This window comes from Plasmodium chabaudi, assembly GCF_900002335.3.
Source record: "Plasmodium chabaudi chabaudi strain AS genome assembly, chromosome: 9".
In the NCBI taxonomy this organism is placed as follows: domain Eukaryota; phylum Apicomplexa; class Aconoidasida; order Haemosporida; family Plasmodiidae; genus Plasmodium; species Plasmodium chabaudi.
In genome coordinates, this window is record NC_030109.2 from 997,844 (window position 1) to 1,016,376 (window position 18,533).

An 18,533-nucleotide genomic window follows, 5' to 3' on the forward strand; every position below is an offset into this window, starting at 1 on the left:
GTGTGTGTTTTGGTATATTATTGTTCTGTTTTCCCTATACTTCCTTGAAGCCACACTATTTTTTAACCGAGTATATTTTTTCTATTTCATTTTATCTTTCTTTATATGGGTGTTAATTTTTTTTCAGCGTATTTTGTGGATTTTCCATTAGTGAATTTTTTTCCAGCTTTTTTTTTTTAACGTTGCTTAAACCCTTTTTTGAAATTTTTACCACCCCCCTTATTATTCCCGTTAAATTTATTTTTATTTTTTTTAAAATTTTTTTTTTCATTATTTTGTTTAAAGCCTTTTTTGAGAACTTTTTTCTGATCATTGCTCATATTTCCTTCTCCTTTTCCCTTATTTTGAAAGGCTTTATTTTTTTTTTTGTTCTGGTGTTTATTTTTTTTTCCCATTTTGTTATTATGTAGGTTTTTCTTTCCTTCATTATTATCATCCTTATTTTGTTCGTTGGAATTTTTGTTATTATTTTTCTTTGCTTTTGCAGATTTTATATTTTTTTCGTCCCCTTTTTGCCCTAACTTAGCATCTGAGCGTTTCACAAGTTTTGCGACAAAGAAATTGTCATGATTATGTTTATGTAAATATATTCTTTTACATAGAGCAATTTTTGATGAAAATTGTTTTTTTCTATAATGAATAATTCCTGGGTCTCCTATATTTATATCAGTTGGTAACAAATTCACATCTCTTTTTTTTAAAATATAATTAATAACTTGTTCATTCTCTTCAACAGTTATACTACAAGTTGAATATATAACAATACCTCCATTTTTAACAATATCAATGGCATTATTTAATAATTTTCTTTGTTTTTGAGCTAGATCTCTTATTTCTTTAATTGTTTTTCGTCTTGCAGTTTTATTTTTATTTACAACACCAGTACCACTACAAGGCGCATCTAATAATATTTTATCAAATTTAAATTTAAAATATTTGTTAATTTTTAAAGAATCAAAAGATGTAATAATTAAATTATTTATTCCCATTCTTGCAGCATGTGCTTCAATAGCCTTACATCTCATTTTATTAATATCATTGGCATATACTATTCCTTTATTTTTTTTGATTGTACATATATATGTGCATTTCCCTCCAGGTGCTGCACACATGTCTAATACCAATTCATTTTCTTTTATATTTAATTCTAAGACGGGAATTAAAGATGAAGAAGATTGTATAATATAATATCCATATAGATATTCATTTAAGGATCCGACATTTGAACTTGTATCCGTTAATGTTATATCGACATTATTCCAAGTAGATCCATCTTGTATTGCTATATTTTTATTTTTTAATATTTTTAATAAATTTGTTCTAGTTATTTTTAATGTATTAGTTCTTAAATGTATTTCTTTAGGCATATTATTAATTTCTAAAAATAAGTATAATTCTTTTATATCAAATATGTAGTATAAATATTTTATCATTTCTTTTGTATATTCATAATAGTAAGAATAATAATAAAGTATTTCTTTAATTATTTCTCGTTTTTCTAATTTTATTAAATTTTGATTATTCATTTTTTCTGGATCACTCAATAATAATAATAAATATTTTATTCGATCTTCAATATCATCATTATTCATCATTTCACCATTTTTATATATACCTAAACCATCATAAGATATATTTTCTTTTTTATTTAAATATTTCTTTTTTGTACCAACAATATTTTTCGTTTTTTTTCCCACATCTATTAATTGGTTTTCCGTTGCTGCATCATCATTTTCTGCATTGCCTTCTTCTTCGTTTTCTTCCCCTTCCCCTTCTTCGTCGTCCTCTTCTTCTTCTTCTTCATCATTACTGTTCATATCATCATAGGACATATTGCTGGATAACTCAGCCTCATCATTGGCTACGTCTTCGTCATCTTCCTCTTCTTCTTCATCTTCTTCATCTACCTCACTGTCCTCTTCAAGCTCATACTCTTCATCACTTTTATTTATTTCAAAATTGTCGTTTTCAAAAAGTGGAAATGATTTCTCTTTATGTTCGTTTTCCACAATCTCGATGTCACCCGATTCGTTCGATTTGTTATCTTCGTTATCCATTTATAATTGATATATTTTAAATAAAGTTGAAGTTTCTAAAATGCATGAGTATAAACATATGCGTGTTTCAGTATGGATATATACACTATATTGTTAAAATATTATATCCCTTTTTGTTATAAGTCTATAATTGAAAAATTGACAATGAATGTTTTTCTCTACATATCATACAACGGTAGACTTATTATCAAAAACAAGAAAAAAAAATGTAGCATGTTAATCGAAAAGATGCCACAACAAAGGCATTGATAACAACTACTACGCAATTAAAATATTTGTAGCAACACTATCACTTCAGGTCACAACAATATATATTTCTTATTTGCTTATTTTTTATTTTTTATTTTATTTTAAATATGCCAAATATGGTATGCATAAAAATTGATAAAATGTCAAATATTTGTTGAAGATATTTTTTCGTAATATATAAAGAGAAAAAAAAAACTTCAAAAATAATATTATGCCAATACTATAATTGTAGAAATATATTCAAATGGGTTATATTTATATTATACCAAAATAATTTATATATACAGAAATTGTATATAACCTTGTTAATATATTTTATTTTTTTTATATAAAAATTCTAATATATATATAATTACATACATATTATATGCCTACAATATTTTTTTTTCATATGGAAAAGGCGAAAAATCGAAACCCCATCAAATAGGCAATATACGAAAAAAAAAAAAAAATACAAAATACAACCAAACCATTTATAAATATAAAATGATAAATATATATTTTTCATATTCTTTGAATTAAAAATTGGAAATAAATTTTGACTCTTAACAATATTATAATTTCCATCGTTTTATTGCATATTTATAAGGATCATATTTTTATAGAGGACAGACCAAAAAATATTAATATACAAAAATATGCAGAACTATGCAGAAATATGCAGAAATATGCAAAAATATTTCCTCCCATTTTCAATCTTCACATTTGGTTATACATCCATTTATTCTGCATAAGTGCCTATAAAATACACAGTAAAAAAAGTTGTTGAAAAATAGCATATAAAATAAGCTTGTTAGAAAAAAGACATTTGAAAGGCTTTTGTTTTTTTTTCAATTATTTCACATTTTTGTATTTTATTATAATCGAAAAATAAAATAAAACTATAAAACACTTTTTTATTTTATTCAAAAAAAAAGAAAAATATCCCAATTTGGTATCCATTCTTTTCTCATATTATTCTAAAATTAAATGTGCACAAAAAGGTATAAATTCATAACTTGTTCGAAAAAAAAAAAAAAAAAAAAATGGCATTTAAAATGTTTTCCTTGTGTATTATGCTTCTATGAAATGCTTTAAAAATATGTTTAAATTATCGGGAATTTAAATAAGCTCTTTTAGAGATTCCATTTTTTTGAATGGCAATAAGCCAGTAGGTCATTAAATAAATCATAGGAAACACAATGATAGCTAAATAGTAAGCAATTACTAAATAGGAACGAAACAAACGATCAACCAAATAATGCATAAACATATGCATAAACATACGCATACACATATGGGCGCATGATATAAATAAGTGTAAAAATTAAAACCCATTTTTTTCCAACTATCTTTTCTGCTATAATGGGTCACCTCGAAAGCAATTCGAAACTGAAGAAGAGTGTTGATCAAAATGGTAAGGAGGCAAATGATAAAAAGAGAAAGAAAAACGGAGAAAAAAATAAACAAATCGAACAAAAAATAAAAACAGAAGATAAAGATATTACACAAGATGAAGCATATGAATATCATTATAAACTGATTAAAAAAAATAGTTTTATTTTAAAAAAAAATTTATTAGAATGGTATTATAAGCATCGAAGAAGATTGCCATGGAGAAATGATCAACCACCATATACAACAAATATAAATATAAAAAGTCAAATAAATAAAGATGGTGATATTCGAAACTTTTTTCTCAAAGCACGAGACAATACTAAATTAGATGATAAAACGGATACAAAAAATGAAAATGTTGTAGCCAACAAAAATGGTCACACCATTTTAACTACGAAAATTACGAATACCATTGAAGAAGTAGAGGAGTCTGTAAAAAATGAACAGATGCAAACTGCAAACTGTTTGGACACTAATATTTTAAAGTTTGAAAATGCTCCTAAATTGGTAGACCCAAATGACGAAGTAGAAAAACTCAAATTGAGAGGATATCAAATATACATTAGTGAAGTAATGTTACAACAAACAAAAGTAGCTACAGTATTAAACTTTTATTTAAAATGGATGAATAAATGGCCAACGATATTTGATTTGGTAAAAAGTAATTTAGATGATATATTAACAGAATGGAAAGGCTTAGGATATTACAATCGAGCTAAAAATTTATTAGATTGTTGTAAAGTAGTTGTAAATAAATATGATGGAATTTTTCCTAATGATTTAAAATTATTAAAAGAATTGCCAGGGATTGGAAATTATACAGCTAAAGCAATTTCTATACATTTATATAATTCAAAAGATATATGTGTTGATACTAATATTATTAGAATATTTTCTCGAATTACAGATACTATAAATTATTATGGTTCTACTATTTTATCTCAACATTGTGAAGAGGTAAGTAATATATTATGTACAGATACATGTAATTATTCAGATTTCAATCAAGCTTTAATGGATTTAGGATCAAGTATATGTAATTCATCTCCTCAATGCTCAATATGCCCATTGAATAAGTATTGCCTTATTTATTCAAAAGAAAATAATAAAAACATCAAAAATAAACGTAGAAAAATTAACGAAAAAATTAACGGAAAAATTAACGGAAAAATTAATGAAAAAATTAAGCTCACATTTGAAATAGATCAGGAATCCAATTTGGAACATCCAAATAATTGCACATTATGTGTTAAGGACAGAAATGTAGATATTAAGCTTGTTCCTTTAGCTCGATTAAAAACAAAAAAAAATAAAATTTGCCTCGTTTTGATAATAAAAAAAAGTGACACCTATAATGCTACTATTAAAGAAAATCAAAATAAAGAACAATTAGATAACTATAATTATTTGATGGTTAAAAATACAGATTCAAATCTATTTTTGATGCATTATTTGTTTCCATTTATACTTATAGAGGATTGCACACCAGAAACATACAACATGGTAATACATATACAAATCTTATACATTTAATAAGCCATTTTTTTAGAATTTTTTTTACATAAGTTTGAAGAAAAGAAATGCATACCTATTATTGTTATACTATATATGCATCAATATTCATGTCTATTTCGAATTAGAAGCACTTTATGAATATTTCCATCTTTTTTATTTTTCAGCACTTAAATAGTTTACTAACGAAGCTTAGCTTAAATAATACTAAATCGGATTCCTTTATATACGTAATATTTTGTTAAATCTATTTTTTTTATCTTCCATTTTTATACTATCTTACAGGGTACCAGTTTAAAACTCTATGCAAATTTTTCAACTTTATCGTTTTATTTTTTTTTTAACTTTTTATAGGTTGGAAATTTTAAACACGTATTTTCCCATTTGATATATGATACGTATATTTATACTTGTGTTGTTCACAATTCGGTAAATATAAAACATAATACACCTATTTATTTTGCTCCCTTTTTAATTTTCCAATTTATGTTGCAAATTTGTATAAACATGTTTATTTTTTATTCGTAGGAAAATGAAAATATAGGACATGAGCATGTGTGGATAAAATTAAAGGATATCAAGGTATGCCATCCCTTTTTTATTTTTCGCATTTACTTATCACATTTACTTGTCACATTTACTTGTCACATTTACTTATCACATTTTTGTTGCCATTTGCTCGATTTTTATAGGACTTCATGCACAACTCGTTTTGTGAAAACATAGTTGAGCATTATAAGAAAAGTGTGAATGAAAAAAAAACAATTATTTCTGAATTTTTCGAATAATGTAAGCAAAGTGTGGAAAAGGAAGAAAATAAAATTTAGGGTTACCTTATTATGCTTTAAAAAATTAGTATGAGATATACAAAAAAACTGATCTATATATATACATGTATTTTTTTTGTATTATAGGTATACAATTTTGTTTTACCCGAAATTAAATATAAATCTATATTTTTAGTTAAGCATACACACTCCTTTTTTATATATACATATATTTACATATGTGTGTAAAAATTTGTTATCCATTTTTTTTAATGCACAATTTTTTAAGTAGACGTGTGAACTATTCAAAGAAAGTGGAAACATTGAAAATTATTAAAAATTTTGTTTTCCCTTTCCTATGTTTATTTTTTTAATATTTAAAAATAAAATATTATAAAAACTTTATTGACACTGAGAAAAATGTTTTTTCTGTTTTTTCGTTTTTTTTCATTTTTTTTTTATCCTTCCTTCAGTATTTTCCCTCTGTTGCTTTGTTTGCAATAACATATGCAAACACAACAAATTTCTCACCATTTTTTGTGGAGCAAGCCATATATATATATTAATTTATTCATTTATCATATTTTCCCATTAACATATTTGTAGTAAGACAGTGATATAAAGTTCTGACCAAATCGAGCCAATTGATGATAAGACAAATCGTTTAGGTCTCAACTATTTTATAAAATTTTCTAAGATTTATGAATTTTATCAAAATTGTATACAAATGATAAAATATATATATTTTTCCATTTTTTTTTGTCAACATGTATACTCTATAATTATTTTATTAAATGTGTCAACGTGAATAAATAAAAAAAAAAATTTTAAGGATATATGGTATCCCCCCTATTTTTAGCTTCATAATAGGAAGTCAATATATTAACATATTTTTCAATACAAAATATATGATCATATTTTCATAAAGTTTAAAAAAAAAAAATGGGAAACAAATGTAGCTGTATAGAAATTAGTAATGAAAAATATAAATGTCTACAAGATGAAGAATATTTGAAAACTCATGGATTTCAATCGATGGGTTTAGAAGGAATAGAAACAAATATAACAGAAGAAAACGAAGAAGATAATTATTTCTATCGTTATGAAAATAAAAAAAGTAGAACTGATCAGGGAGAAGAAGTAAAGGAAAATGAATCAACAGATTGCATAGTTAATGTAAAAAGAATATTAAATTATATAAAAGAATATGAGTCTGATTTTTTATTATTTTTTAATGAAAAAAATTCAACAAGTTTAATTTTTTTAAAATATATAATTATGAATTATAGTACATATATTATGTATATAGATACAGGTGTAATCTATATCGGTGAAATAAATGAAAACAACGAAAAGAATGGCTTAGGTATTATTATAACACCTGATCAGTGTATATATATAGGTGAATTTGATGATGACAAAATAACAGGATTTGGTTTATATATACATTATTCTAAAAGTAAATATATAGGATATTGGAAGTATGGGAAAGCAAATAGATATGGAATATTTATACATCCTGATGGAACATTTTATAAAGGTCTTTGGTTAAATGATAAGCAAAATAAAAAAGGTATAGAATATGTTAATAATAATTATATATTTTTAGGAAATTATATTAAAGGCGAAAAAAATGGGTTTGGAGCTTTTATATGGAAAAATGAATCTATTTATATAGGACATATAAAAAATAATTTTTTTAATAAAAGAGGTATATATTTTTTAAATAAAAATAAAATATATATAAGTAAATGGAAATATAATTGTTTACATGGAAAATGTGAAATATTTTGGTTAGACAAAAGACAATATTTAGGTAACCACAACAACAACAATAAACAAGGGATAGGAATATACAAATGGAATGATGGGCGAATTTATTTTGGAAACTGGGATAATAATAAACAACATGGACATGGTATATTTATTATAATAAAACATTTTAAAAATTATGAAAATTATATAAATAATCCTTTTTTCCTTTTTTTTAAATGTACACAAAAAATTAAAAAATATTTTTTATTAAATATTAAAAAAGAAGAATTTTTACATACTGGACAAATTAATCAACTACTTCAAAAAATTGAAAATAATTGCCATAATTATAATTTTTATTATTTTTTACTTACATTATTACATATTAATTATTATGAGCTATGCTCATCATATTTTGAATTTCTTAGGATAAAAAAATTAAATAATTTTAAGTACAATTTTGAATTTTATCGAAAAATAAATACACATATATCTTCTGCAACCAATGAATATATAATTGAAAATCTGTCTGGAGATAATATACAGATTTCTAATTCTTTCTTTTGGTTAAGCCCTGAAGATAAATTAAACAAAGACGAGTTAATAAATAAACAAAAAAAAAACATAAAAAATGGTGAGACTATGAAGCAAGTTCGAGTTGTTTCCAATTTAGAAAATACTAAATACACACATGATGATGAAAGCCAAACAACGGTTCCTTTACATTATGAACAAAATGAAAATGATTTTGAAGATATTGAAAATTTAAAAAATTATTTAAATTCGATAAATTTAAGCTATATAAACGAAAGTGATATAAATGTGCAACATCCATTATTTTCTTATGCATCAAATAATATTATTGTTAAATTAGGAAAATGGAAAAATGGTGAATTACAAAACTGGATCTATTCTACTGAAAATGGTATGACTAATGAAAATGCTCAAATGGATGCGGATAAAATTATGGAATATAGCGATGAAATGATAGACAATAATCTAAAAGAAAAGGCTAAAAAAAAAAAAAAAAAAAAAAAATCAAACATGCTTTTCCATAACAATTATAACATTATTGATAATTTTCTAAACAACTTGTCTTCTTCTGCCTTAAGTAATATCTATAATAATAAAAAAAATGCACACAAAAAAAAACGAAGCCAAACATTGATGAAAAAAAGGATGAAAAAAAAAACAACGGACAAAAATAAGGTAGTAGAAAAGCAATCTGAAGAATCGTCTAACGAAAAGGAAAACATTTGGGCAGACGAACTGAAGAAAAGAAAACGAAATAAAGATAATACCAATGCAGGAGCCAATATAAAGAGTAACAAAAAAGATCTTGATAAGGATCAAAAGAAAGAAAAAGATGGGATGGAAAAAAAAAATAATAATTTATCACACACATCCTCCTATAGTACAAGTGTTGATATGTCTACAAAAAGCGATTCACTAAATTCGTTTGATAAGGAAGATAGAAAAGCGAGGAACAATAAAAACCATAGTCAAAGTACAGATAGTAATACTAGCAAATCGACTAGTTCAATTGAAATGGAAAAAAGACAAGAGAACGAGAAAGGACCAAATATAAACATGAATAAGGAAAAGGAATTTTATAATAATATTTTAAATAAAAACAAAATGGATGATAAATCTAATTTAGTAAATTTTTCAAAATATCATAAGTCAGAAAGTAATGAAAAAAGTAATAATGATAAAGACCAAAATTTTAAAAAGGAAAAAAATTTAAGAACAAATATAAATTTAGAATTTATAAAAAAAAATAGAGACATATTTGAAGATAAAAAAAATAGCAATTATTATGAAGAAAATATATCCCCTTCAAAAGATAATAATAAGACTAAAATTTCAAAACAAATTAAAAAAAAAAAAAATATAATAAAACATGGACCTATAAGTAACAGTTGTAGTAGTCGAAAAAGTATCAATAGTTATGATAAAATTGAAAGGAAAAAAAATGGAAAAAATCGAACAAAGGGAAATGAAAAATATAAAAAGACTTCTATTTCTCAAAATTATGATCTACCCAAAAAAGGGTTTTCACTAATATGGAGTCTTAAAAAAATGAAAAATTCACACCAATCTGCTAAAGAGGATATAGCATTTGAAGCACCCGAAAAAAATAATTATAATGAAATGGATCATGATAAAGACGACATTAAAAAACCAAAACAGTCTTTTTTTAAAAAATTTTTAGGAGTTAGTAAAGTTAATCAAAAAAATAAATGAATAAATATTATTATGTTGGAAAATTATAGCATTTCTAAAAAAGCAAATAAATTATATCCTGAGTTTAAATAAAAATGGAGAAATATTTCCCAATGCTACTACTAGCTAAATGAAATGTGCATAATTTTTTTTTTTTTTTTTTTTTTTTTCATTTAGTCGTGAAAAAAAAATTCCCAATTTCTTCCCATCTTTTGCGCATTTAACTTTATACCGTTTTGTATGCTTCCTATATTATGAAATATTTTTTTTACATCATATTTATAATTAAAAAAAAACATTCCTACGAAACATAAGGATAAATTGATTAAATATTTCATGTGATCAGGATGCATTATAACAACGTTGTAGACATGTGTGTAAACTATTTAGGGTATTAAAAAGAATGCGAAATTAAAAGTTATAAAAACAAAATAAAATAAGAAAAAACAAATAAAGGCGCGTAAAAACTTTCAAATTTATTATTGTATATAGTTTGAAAATATTTATGCATACGGGATGCTTACTGCATACATATAGATCAGCATTTTATTAAAAAGGTAAACAAAAGGAATATCATTTGAATTGAATATTTTCAAGGTTTATATAAAACAAACTTTTAAAATTCTTAGAAAAAATAATTATAAAATTTGAAGAATAATCATTATAAATATGCCCATAAAAAAAAAGAAAGGAAAACGAAAATCCCTATAAAAACATGCACACATGTAGATATGATATTGTGCATATATAAATATCTCTCTATATATGTAATATAAATGATAAATGACAATATCAATAGAAAAGTGGATGTCTGTATAGTACAAATATATATAGAGGCATATATGCAAAGACAGAAATTATATAAGTATGCATAAAAATTAAAAAAATAAATAAAATTCGTTTACTCTTATCTTTATTATTTTTATTGGGAATAGGGGCATACAATTCTGAATATTTAAAGCGAACAGATATGAAAATCAACAAATAATATTACACGATAAAAAGCGTGAGCAATTGAATAAAACAATACAGCTATGCAAAAGATAGAGCCAGACTAGACTAACCACAAATACATATTCGCGCACATGTAAATGGCTAGTATATCTATAGTTAAGGAAAATATACATTGAATTAGCTTATTATTATATAAAAAATAATGTAAACAAAAAAATCTGAAAAATAAAAATGGGGTGTGTCTTAAATTTTAATAATCAGTAAATCATTGAATCAACGAATGATAGGTCAGGAAATTAACTTCGCCCCAACGTGGTAAACAAAAAAAACGCTAGCTCAATATATATTGCCATCTTTCAAATATACGAAGTATATTATACAAGTATGAGTATTTGGTTGTTTCTGGTGGGAGTACAAAAGACTAAATGAATAACTACCATTGAGAATAATTCATTTTTGAATGAAATATATCTGATGCTGATGATATAAGACTCATAATAATTTCTTTATTCTTGTATAATTTTAGATATATCTTAAATTTATTTGTAAATACTATATATAGTTTTTTTGGTATTTGATAAAAATGATATATAACTTTTTCTTTTAATACTTTACATATAAATATTAAAGGCTCTAATAATTCTTCAAAATATTTATTTAATAAAAGTTCATCACAATCAAACCAACATTGTCTCGTCGATATCCATGACATTAAACATAAATTACAAGTTCGTTTTATTTTTGGATGGTTACAAAATATATATGCTTTTATTACTTCCCCTAATAAATTTTGTTCGTTTATAATATTTATATTGTTTTTATTATTATTATTTTTTTCATTATTGTTATAACAATTTTCTTCTTCATTTAATAATTCATCAAGCTCCTTCAGATCAGTAACGTCTCTTAAATTTATATAAAAATTCCATTTTTTTTTTTTGTTAATATAGCAATATATACAATTGTTTGAGTTATCATTCATTTTTTATCATTAAAGAAAAATAAATTTCCACAAGCCAGTGAGAAAAATGGTTATATATTCATTTATTAGATTGCAAAAAATAATAAAATCTATAATTTATATAAATAAGTATGATACAAGCGAAAAATTTACAATATATGTAATATTGCGCATGTATATTTATACACACTTATTATAAACTTAAATGCATACAATTATATGCAACTATATAATATAAAATTTATTTGTGTAATTGGAAAAACAAAAATATATGACAATAAAATGGATATACTATAAAGAGTGCCTAAGAACATAAGTATCGTGTTGTATTTACATTATTATCAAATAGAATATTTAATATTATTTTTAACCTACTAAAAAAATGAATATATTGCACACACACATATTTATGTATGTGCCACAACATGTGTAACAACCATTATAATGCACATATACATTGTCACCCAAGCGTTAAAATAAATAAAACAATAATAATAATAGTAAATAGAATGGAGAAATACCGTATTGCTTACACATTTTATGGTGGTGAAATAAATTCATATCCGAAAATCATGTAGAAAAATAAATAAATCTTACGGAATGCTATATTTTACTATATTAATCTTACACCAAATATCATTTTTATAAAATATGCCCATTCAATGGGTACCTATAAATGTGTATTACACATTACATTTTAACTTTTACACTAATAAAAAAATAAAAACAAAACAAATACAGGTCAAAGTAATGGATTAACATATACGGTGCTAACGGCATAACGAAATGCATATCTTAAAATTTTTTAAAGCCATTTTCTGGAAAAAAAACAAAAAAAACGTATTAACAACAGATCATATATAGTACACACATATTCATGCATACATGTAGGTTGTGTAAAATTATATATAAATTTATAGCCTTATAATTGTTATAACAAAAACCCATAATTATAAATTATAGGGTTATTACATATTAAGATATCAAACTAAGCACATATTTTGAATATCATATATCAATAAATATTTTTTTTTCCAATTATTCTATATTTAATAGGTTATATATAATTAAAAATGACACATAGTAAATTAACGTATATACATATTTTCCTTTGGTTTAACCAAGTAAAGGCTATAAGTAAAATTTAATAAATTAATTTTCTTACACAAGAATGTATATCATTTCTTTAAAAATTATATATAAACATTTTTCAAATATCAAAAGTTATAAAATAATTTTTATTGCATATATGTGTATCCCCAATTTAAGTTATACTAAAAAACACACTATTATAAATTTTGCAGTATATGCATATTTAAATTTGTAGATATGTGTACATAATATATTTACGGTATAAAATATTATATGCAATTTTAAGAGGATAAGATATGTGAATATAAAAAAAGAGTTGCTTATCGATTTACTAATTTTTTATATTTTTATAAAAATTATATAAATAATAAAAAAAATTGGGGCATAAGTTATATGACTTTTATTAAAATTCCACTTAAATATTCAAAAATTACAACGAAAATACATATCTAGAAATTGGTATATATAAAGGATATAGCAATACTAAACATTCGAACATGCATTTAATGTCAGCTAAAAAAAAATAAGCCAAAATGAATAATCACGATTCCTCACTGCAAAGCGAAGCATTTAACCTTGAGGAAATTTATGGAAGTGATGTAAATGATGAACAAAATAGATTGATAATTGAGTTTATGAAAAATATGGAAAAAGAACGGAGCTTATTACCAAGCACAGTTGTTGCAAAGAACATAAAAACAGATGAAAATAAAAATAACAATAAGCCTCATAACATATATAATATTATAGACATGTATACAGAAAATGGCGAATTAAAAGAAACTCATTTTATTAAGGGATATAATATAAAATGGAAAAATGCAGTTGTACAATACTTATATGACTTAAGAAATTATATTCATAAAAAATATAATAGAAGAATAATTAACTCATCAAAATATTTAACATCAAATTGCCCTATATTGGAATGTTTGCAAAAAAATGAAAACTTAATTTCCATTTTTTTATCAAAACCGTTATGTATTCATTTATATATATACGGTATTAATTATTTGCAAATAATTTATTATATTGACTTAATTACTCAATATATAAATTTAGAAAATGAAGGAAATTTATGCTTATTCCTATGGCTAGCTTATTTACTTATTTTGTTAGATTCATTACAAGCATTAGATATGGATGTAGCTTCAAACCTCCAAGTAATTAAAAGATTTTGTTTAAACAAAATCGAAAATACAGATTTAGCTATAACATGTGAAAGCGATAAATCGAATCTTTTAAATTTCTTTACAAATTTTACTTGTAAATCAAATGAGGAAAATCATAAGGATTCATATAATTGCACTCACAGTGTTTTCTTTATTATTTATTTGCTAGTTACCGAAATATTAAGCCAAAAATGAATTCATTAAAATAGTTCATAGAATATTGAAAATGATGTCTGTAAATACATATACACATATTTAAGCAATGCATTATTACCGTCGGATAAAATAAAATATAGTTTCTAATAAAAACGAGCAGCTCACCCCAGTGTGCTTAATTATTAGATATAGACATTGTCTTAATACTAATGCATAAAATTAACAATTTTTTTTTGAAAAACATAATAAGGATGAATAGCATGTTCGCTCCTTTTCTTCCTTCCAAATTATATTTATTTTTAATATTTCTTTCAAATATTAGTATGTTTATAATATTTGTTACAATGATTTTATAAATTTATATTTTTAAATATTTTTTTTGTAGAGTGGCATAATAATTTGTTTGCTTTCCTTTTTTTTGTGTATCTCTTATAACTACCATTTGAAGGTGTATATTTATTATGATATACCTTTCAATCAAATTAAAAAAATACAAGCCTCACATTTTTAATCTTAAGAAAGAATAACAAGCTATTAATAAAAAAGTATAGAACATATATTTGCATGCCTACTAAATATGGCTAGCTCATTTTGGTGATGACTATATTTCATTATTTATATAAATTGCACACACAAATAGCTAATTTTTTTTTTTTATATTTAAATATTCAATAATTTTATAAATTTTTTTTTTTTTATGAACATATTCATTCCTTGTTAAGGTATTTTATTCATTATAGCTATTAACATTATTAACATTGCTACACATTTGGCAACATAATAATATATAGCTATACATAAATTATTGCTGTACATAATTTTTTTAAATATTAATATGTATGTAAATATTTTTTAATTACCATTTTATACAAATAATTTAATATAAATAATATTTGGAGAATAAACATATAAATAATATATATAATGAACAATTACAATCTCTCTATATTTTTATATTATAAATACTTTTTATAATAATTTGTGCCAAAGTTGGAAAACAAGTATAATAACAGTGTTGTGTATATTTGTATATTCTTAAAAAGTGATATATAATTTATACATATAATTAAATAAGTAGTTTAAAACATGTTTTGTGATTATATTATATAAAGTCACTTATATATTTTATTATATGTTGATAATATAAATATTGTGTACTTATTTACTATTGGATAATTGCATAGCTTGAACATTCATTTTACCTTAACCTATTTTTTTATATCTATATAAGTACATTTTTATTGCTATTCTTATATATAATCATTATTGAGAAAAAGCAACTATTGATTTATAATGCCAATTTCTAGGCAAATATAATAACACTTATGAGTTTTATTACCATTGTATATTAAAAGATATTATAATATATTATTATATATAATATTTTGTAACAACATTAATATTGAATAGTATAAAGCGTTAAAAAATAAGTGAAATTTATTGCCATTTTGAATAACACACCAATAAATGCTTTTTCTATAACCTCCATTAAATAATTACTTAAATTTAACAAATTTAAATGGCTTAAAAGTTATTTATAATTATTATTATTAGCAATATTTGCATTTATAATATTTTTACAATTTTTATTTTGTGGAAAATATTAAAAATTTATTTGTTTGCCCCTCTTTAATTAAAAGGACATTTTACTGTACTACTACATAATAAAGTGCATATTGTAAAACATAGTATATAAAAATATACCGTTATTTATTATTCGTATTAAAATAGGGCGAGATAATAAATATTAAGTAAAAAAAAATATCTGTAAAGCAACACCAAAATGTATAACTAGAATTAAATACATAAAATGTAAAAAAGCAAAATATTAAAATTTGATAAAAATTATTAAATATATATATATATTATAAATAAATGATTAAATGGGAAATATTGTTACATATAAACATGGCAAATTAAAAATAATAAAAAATAATTCGTTATGATTTATGTCCGTATATAAACGCATAATTGCATTTTATATTTCGTTGTATTAACATATATATGATGCATGTATATATGTAAGCAATTAAAAAAAAAAAAAAAAAATAATAAAATAAAAAACACAAAAAATACAAAAAAATAAAAAAAAAAAAAAAAAAAAAAAACATTTGATACATATATTTTGATACACACATAATAATAGTAACATTTTAAATAAGAGACAAAAGGAAAAATATTTGTTGAAAAAAATACATGGCTTATCATACAAAACTGTATTGGTAAGATAAACTGTGCATATTTTATTATAAAATTTGAATATCACAGAGGATGTGTTAATAATAATAGCAATAATATAATTTATAATAATATTATTATCGAATATTAAGCGTATCGAAAATGACAGGATATGACATGCCATCGTCATTAGACGAACTTTTAAGAAAAGATGAAATAAGGGAATCATCAAAACAAACTACTCCATATAATATAAGCAGAAATATTGTGTTATTTTTATATGTCTTGTTACTTGTATTAACAAATCGTTTGTTTTTTGGATGGCCAAATTTATCAAACTTATTATTTAGAGATGATGCATATATATGGAAATGCCCTAAAAATTCAAGTGGGGGATATGATAGAATTCCTGGTAAAAGATATGTATGTGAAGATCAAGATAAAGCAGTTCAAACAATTTTTATATTTGGATCATCTGGATATTTTGCATTTTCATTTTTCAATGGATTAATAGTTGATTACTTAGGTTCTCGACTTAGTATGCTATTAGGTCATATATTAAATTTGATTGGATGGATACTATTAGTTATGTCAGGAGAAAAATTTGATGCATATGTTGTAGGTGGAGTACTAATGGCCGCAAGTATTGATTTAGGATCATTTGCAACATTAAATGCATCGGGTTTATTTCCAGGAAATGAGAATTTAATAGTTAATATAATATCAGGTGCTGGATCGTTATCACCAGGAGTAATGACAATTTTAGATATAATTATAACACGATATAATTTTAATTTCAAAACCTTTATGTTATGTTATATGGGTATAAGTGTTGGCTTTTTCTTTATTTTATCAATATTCTTTTTCCCAAAATCTAGATATTATAGGCAATATGAGTTTGATAATTATTATAATGCAAAAGAATTTGTTTTAAGAGATCGTCTTGAAAATGGAAATTCCGATTCCCATAGCAACAAACAAATAATCAGTTATAAAAATACACCAAAAAAAAGTGAATTAATGAATATTAAAAGTAATAAAAATTGTGGATTTTTAAAGTCAAAATATTTCAGAGATTTATTAAATATACTTACGTGTAGCCATTTCTTATGTTTATGGATATATGGACCTTTAAATGCAATATATAATACATTTTATTATAGTGTTGTTGAAAATATATTATCAAAAGAGAAGAATGATTTGCTTGGATATATCTTACCATTTTCTGTAATTCCTTGTATTATATTAGGAAATTTATCAGATAAATTTGGTGTAATGATTATCATAATTTATGAATTAACATTTGCTTTATTTATGTATGGATTTAGTTTTTTTAAATCAAATGTTGCACACTGGATCTCAGTTATTTCAAATGTTTTATATTCAGCTTGTGCAAACGGACAGATATGGACATTTATATCATATACATTTAGTTCAAAATATCAATCAACATTAATTGGATTATTAAATTTTGTTTGTGGTGTTGTATCATTTGCTCGTATCTTATTACTTGACTGGGCCAAAAGTGTAAATTATGATTTTACTTATATTAATTTACTTATTATTGGATTTATTATTATTAATGCGATAATAGCAATTATCCTTGGTCTTATCATAAAATATAAAGGCGACAAAGTCAAGTATGGAGATGAAGATTTGGATTCATAAAAATAGCAACCAGAAAATGAATATGCTATTTTATTTATTAGATCTTTGCTTTTATTCTCACATTTGTATAATTAAACACGTGATATTATGTGACGTGATTTTGATTTATATGTTATAATAAAATATATTCGAAGTTAAATATTAATTTTTGAATTTGACTAAAATATTACGTGTATGTTACAGCGCGATTTGTTATGAATATTTTACGTGTGCATATTTAATTCCGTGTGCACGTATTTATTTTTAGATATGTTTATGTTTATATGCATATATTTATCTCTATTTACATATTAATTTTTTTATAGGTTGATATGTTTATGTTTATGTAGTGCTGTTTAATATTTTTATTAATATTATACAATGTGCAGATTCTTTTAATTTTTTTTTATTACATCTATTTATTGCAACC

The 18,533-nt window shown here is 23.2% G+C and overlaps 6 protein-coding genes across 6 annotated transcripts; 4 read left to right on the plus strand and 2 right to left on the minus strand.

Moving 5' to 3' along the window:
- Positions 1–176: 176 nt before the first annotated feature.
- PCHAS_0927300 (rRNA (cytosine-C(5))-methyltransferase, putative) lies at positions 177–2,057 on the minus strand (the record flags this gene model as incomplete). The annotated part of the gene is made up of 1 exon (XM_737432.2): positions 177–2,057. One exon carries the CDS (start codon positions 2,055–2,057, stop codon positions 177–179), a length of 1,881 nt encoding a protein of 626 aa, XP_742525.2.
- A 1,593-nt stretch (positions 2,058–3,650) lies between these two features.
- Positions 3,651–5,983, plus strand: PCHAS_0927400 (A/G-specific adenine glycosylase, putative; the record flags this gene model as incomplete). Its single annotated transcript, XM_016798171.1, has 5 exons — positions 3,651–5,186; positions 5,363–5,425; positions 5,550–5,624; positions 5,724–5,777; positions 5,888–5,983. The coding sequence occupies 5 exons, from the start codon at positions 3,651–3,653 to the stop codon at positions 5,981–5,983; spliced, it is 1,824 nt and encodes a 607-aa protein (XP_016655415.1).
- Positions 5,984–6,904: 921 nt separating this feature from the next.
- Positions 6,905–9,964, plus strand: PCHAS_0927500 (phosphatidylinositol-4-phosphate 5-kinase, putative; the record flags this gene model as incomplete). The annotated part of the gene is made up of 1 exon (XM_727841.2): positions 6,905–9,964. The coding sequence occupies one exon, from the start codon at positions 6,905–6,907 to the stop codon at positions 9,962–9,964; it is 3,060 nt and encodes a 1,019-aa protein (XP_732934.2).
- Positions 9,965–11,330: 1,366 nt separating this feature from the next.
- On the minus strand, positions 11,331–11,879 carry PCHAS_0927600 (conserved Plasmodium protein, unknown function; the record flags this gene model as incomplete). The annotated part of the gene is made up of 1 exon (XM_735467.2): positions 11,331–11,879. One exon carries the CDS (start codon positions 11,877–11,879, stop codon positions 11,331–11,333), a length of 549 nt encoding a protein of 182 aa, XP_740560.2.
- A 1,604-nt stretch (positions 11,880–13,483) lies between these two features.
- On the plus strand, positions 13,484–14,317 carry PCHAS_0927700 (conserved Plasmodium protein, unknown function; the record flags this gene model as incomplete). The annotated part of the gene is made up of 1 exon (XM_016798172.1): positions 13,484–14,317. One exon carries the CDS (start codon positions 13,484–13,486, stop codon positions 14,315–14,317), a length of 834 nt encoding a protein of 277 aa, XP_016655416.1.
- A 2,301-nt stretch (positions 14,318–16,618) lies between these two features.
- Positions 16,619–18,124, plus strand: PCHAS_0927800 (apicomplexan amino acid transporter ApiAT4, putative; the record flags this gene model as incomplete). Its single annotated transcript, XM_729704.2, has 1 exon — positions 16,619–18,124. One exon carries the CDS (start codon positions 16,619–16,621, stop codon positions 18,122–18,124), a length of 1,506 nt encoding a protein of 501 aa, XP_734797.2.
- Between the last annotated feature and the right edge of the window lie 409 nt (positions 18,125–18,533).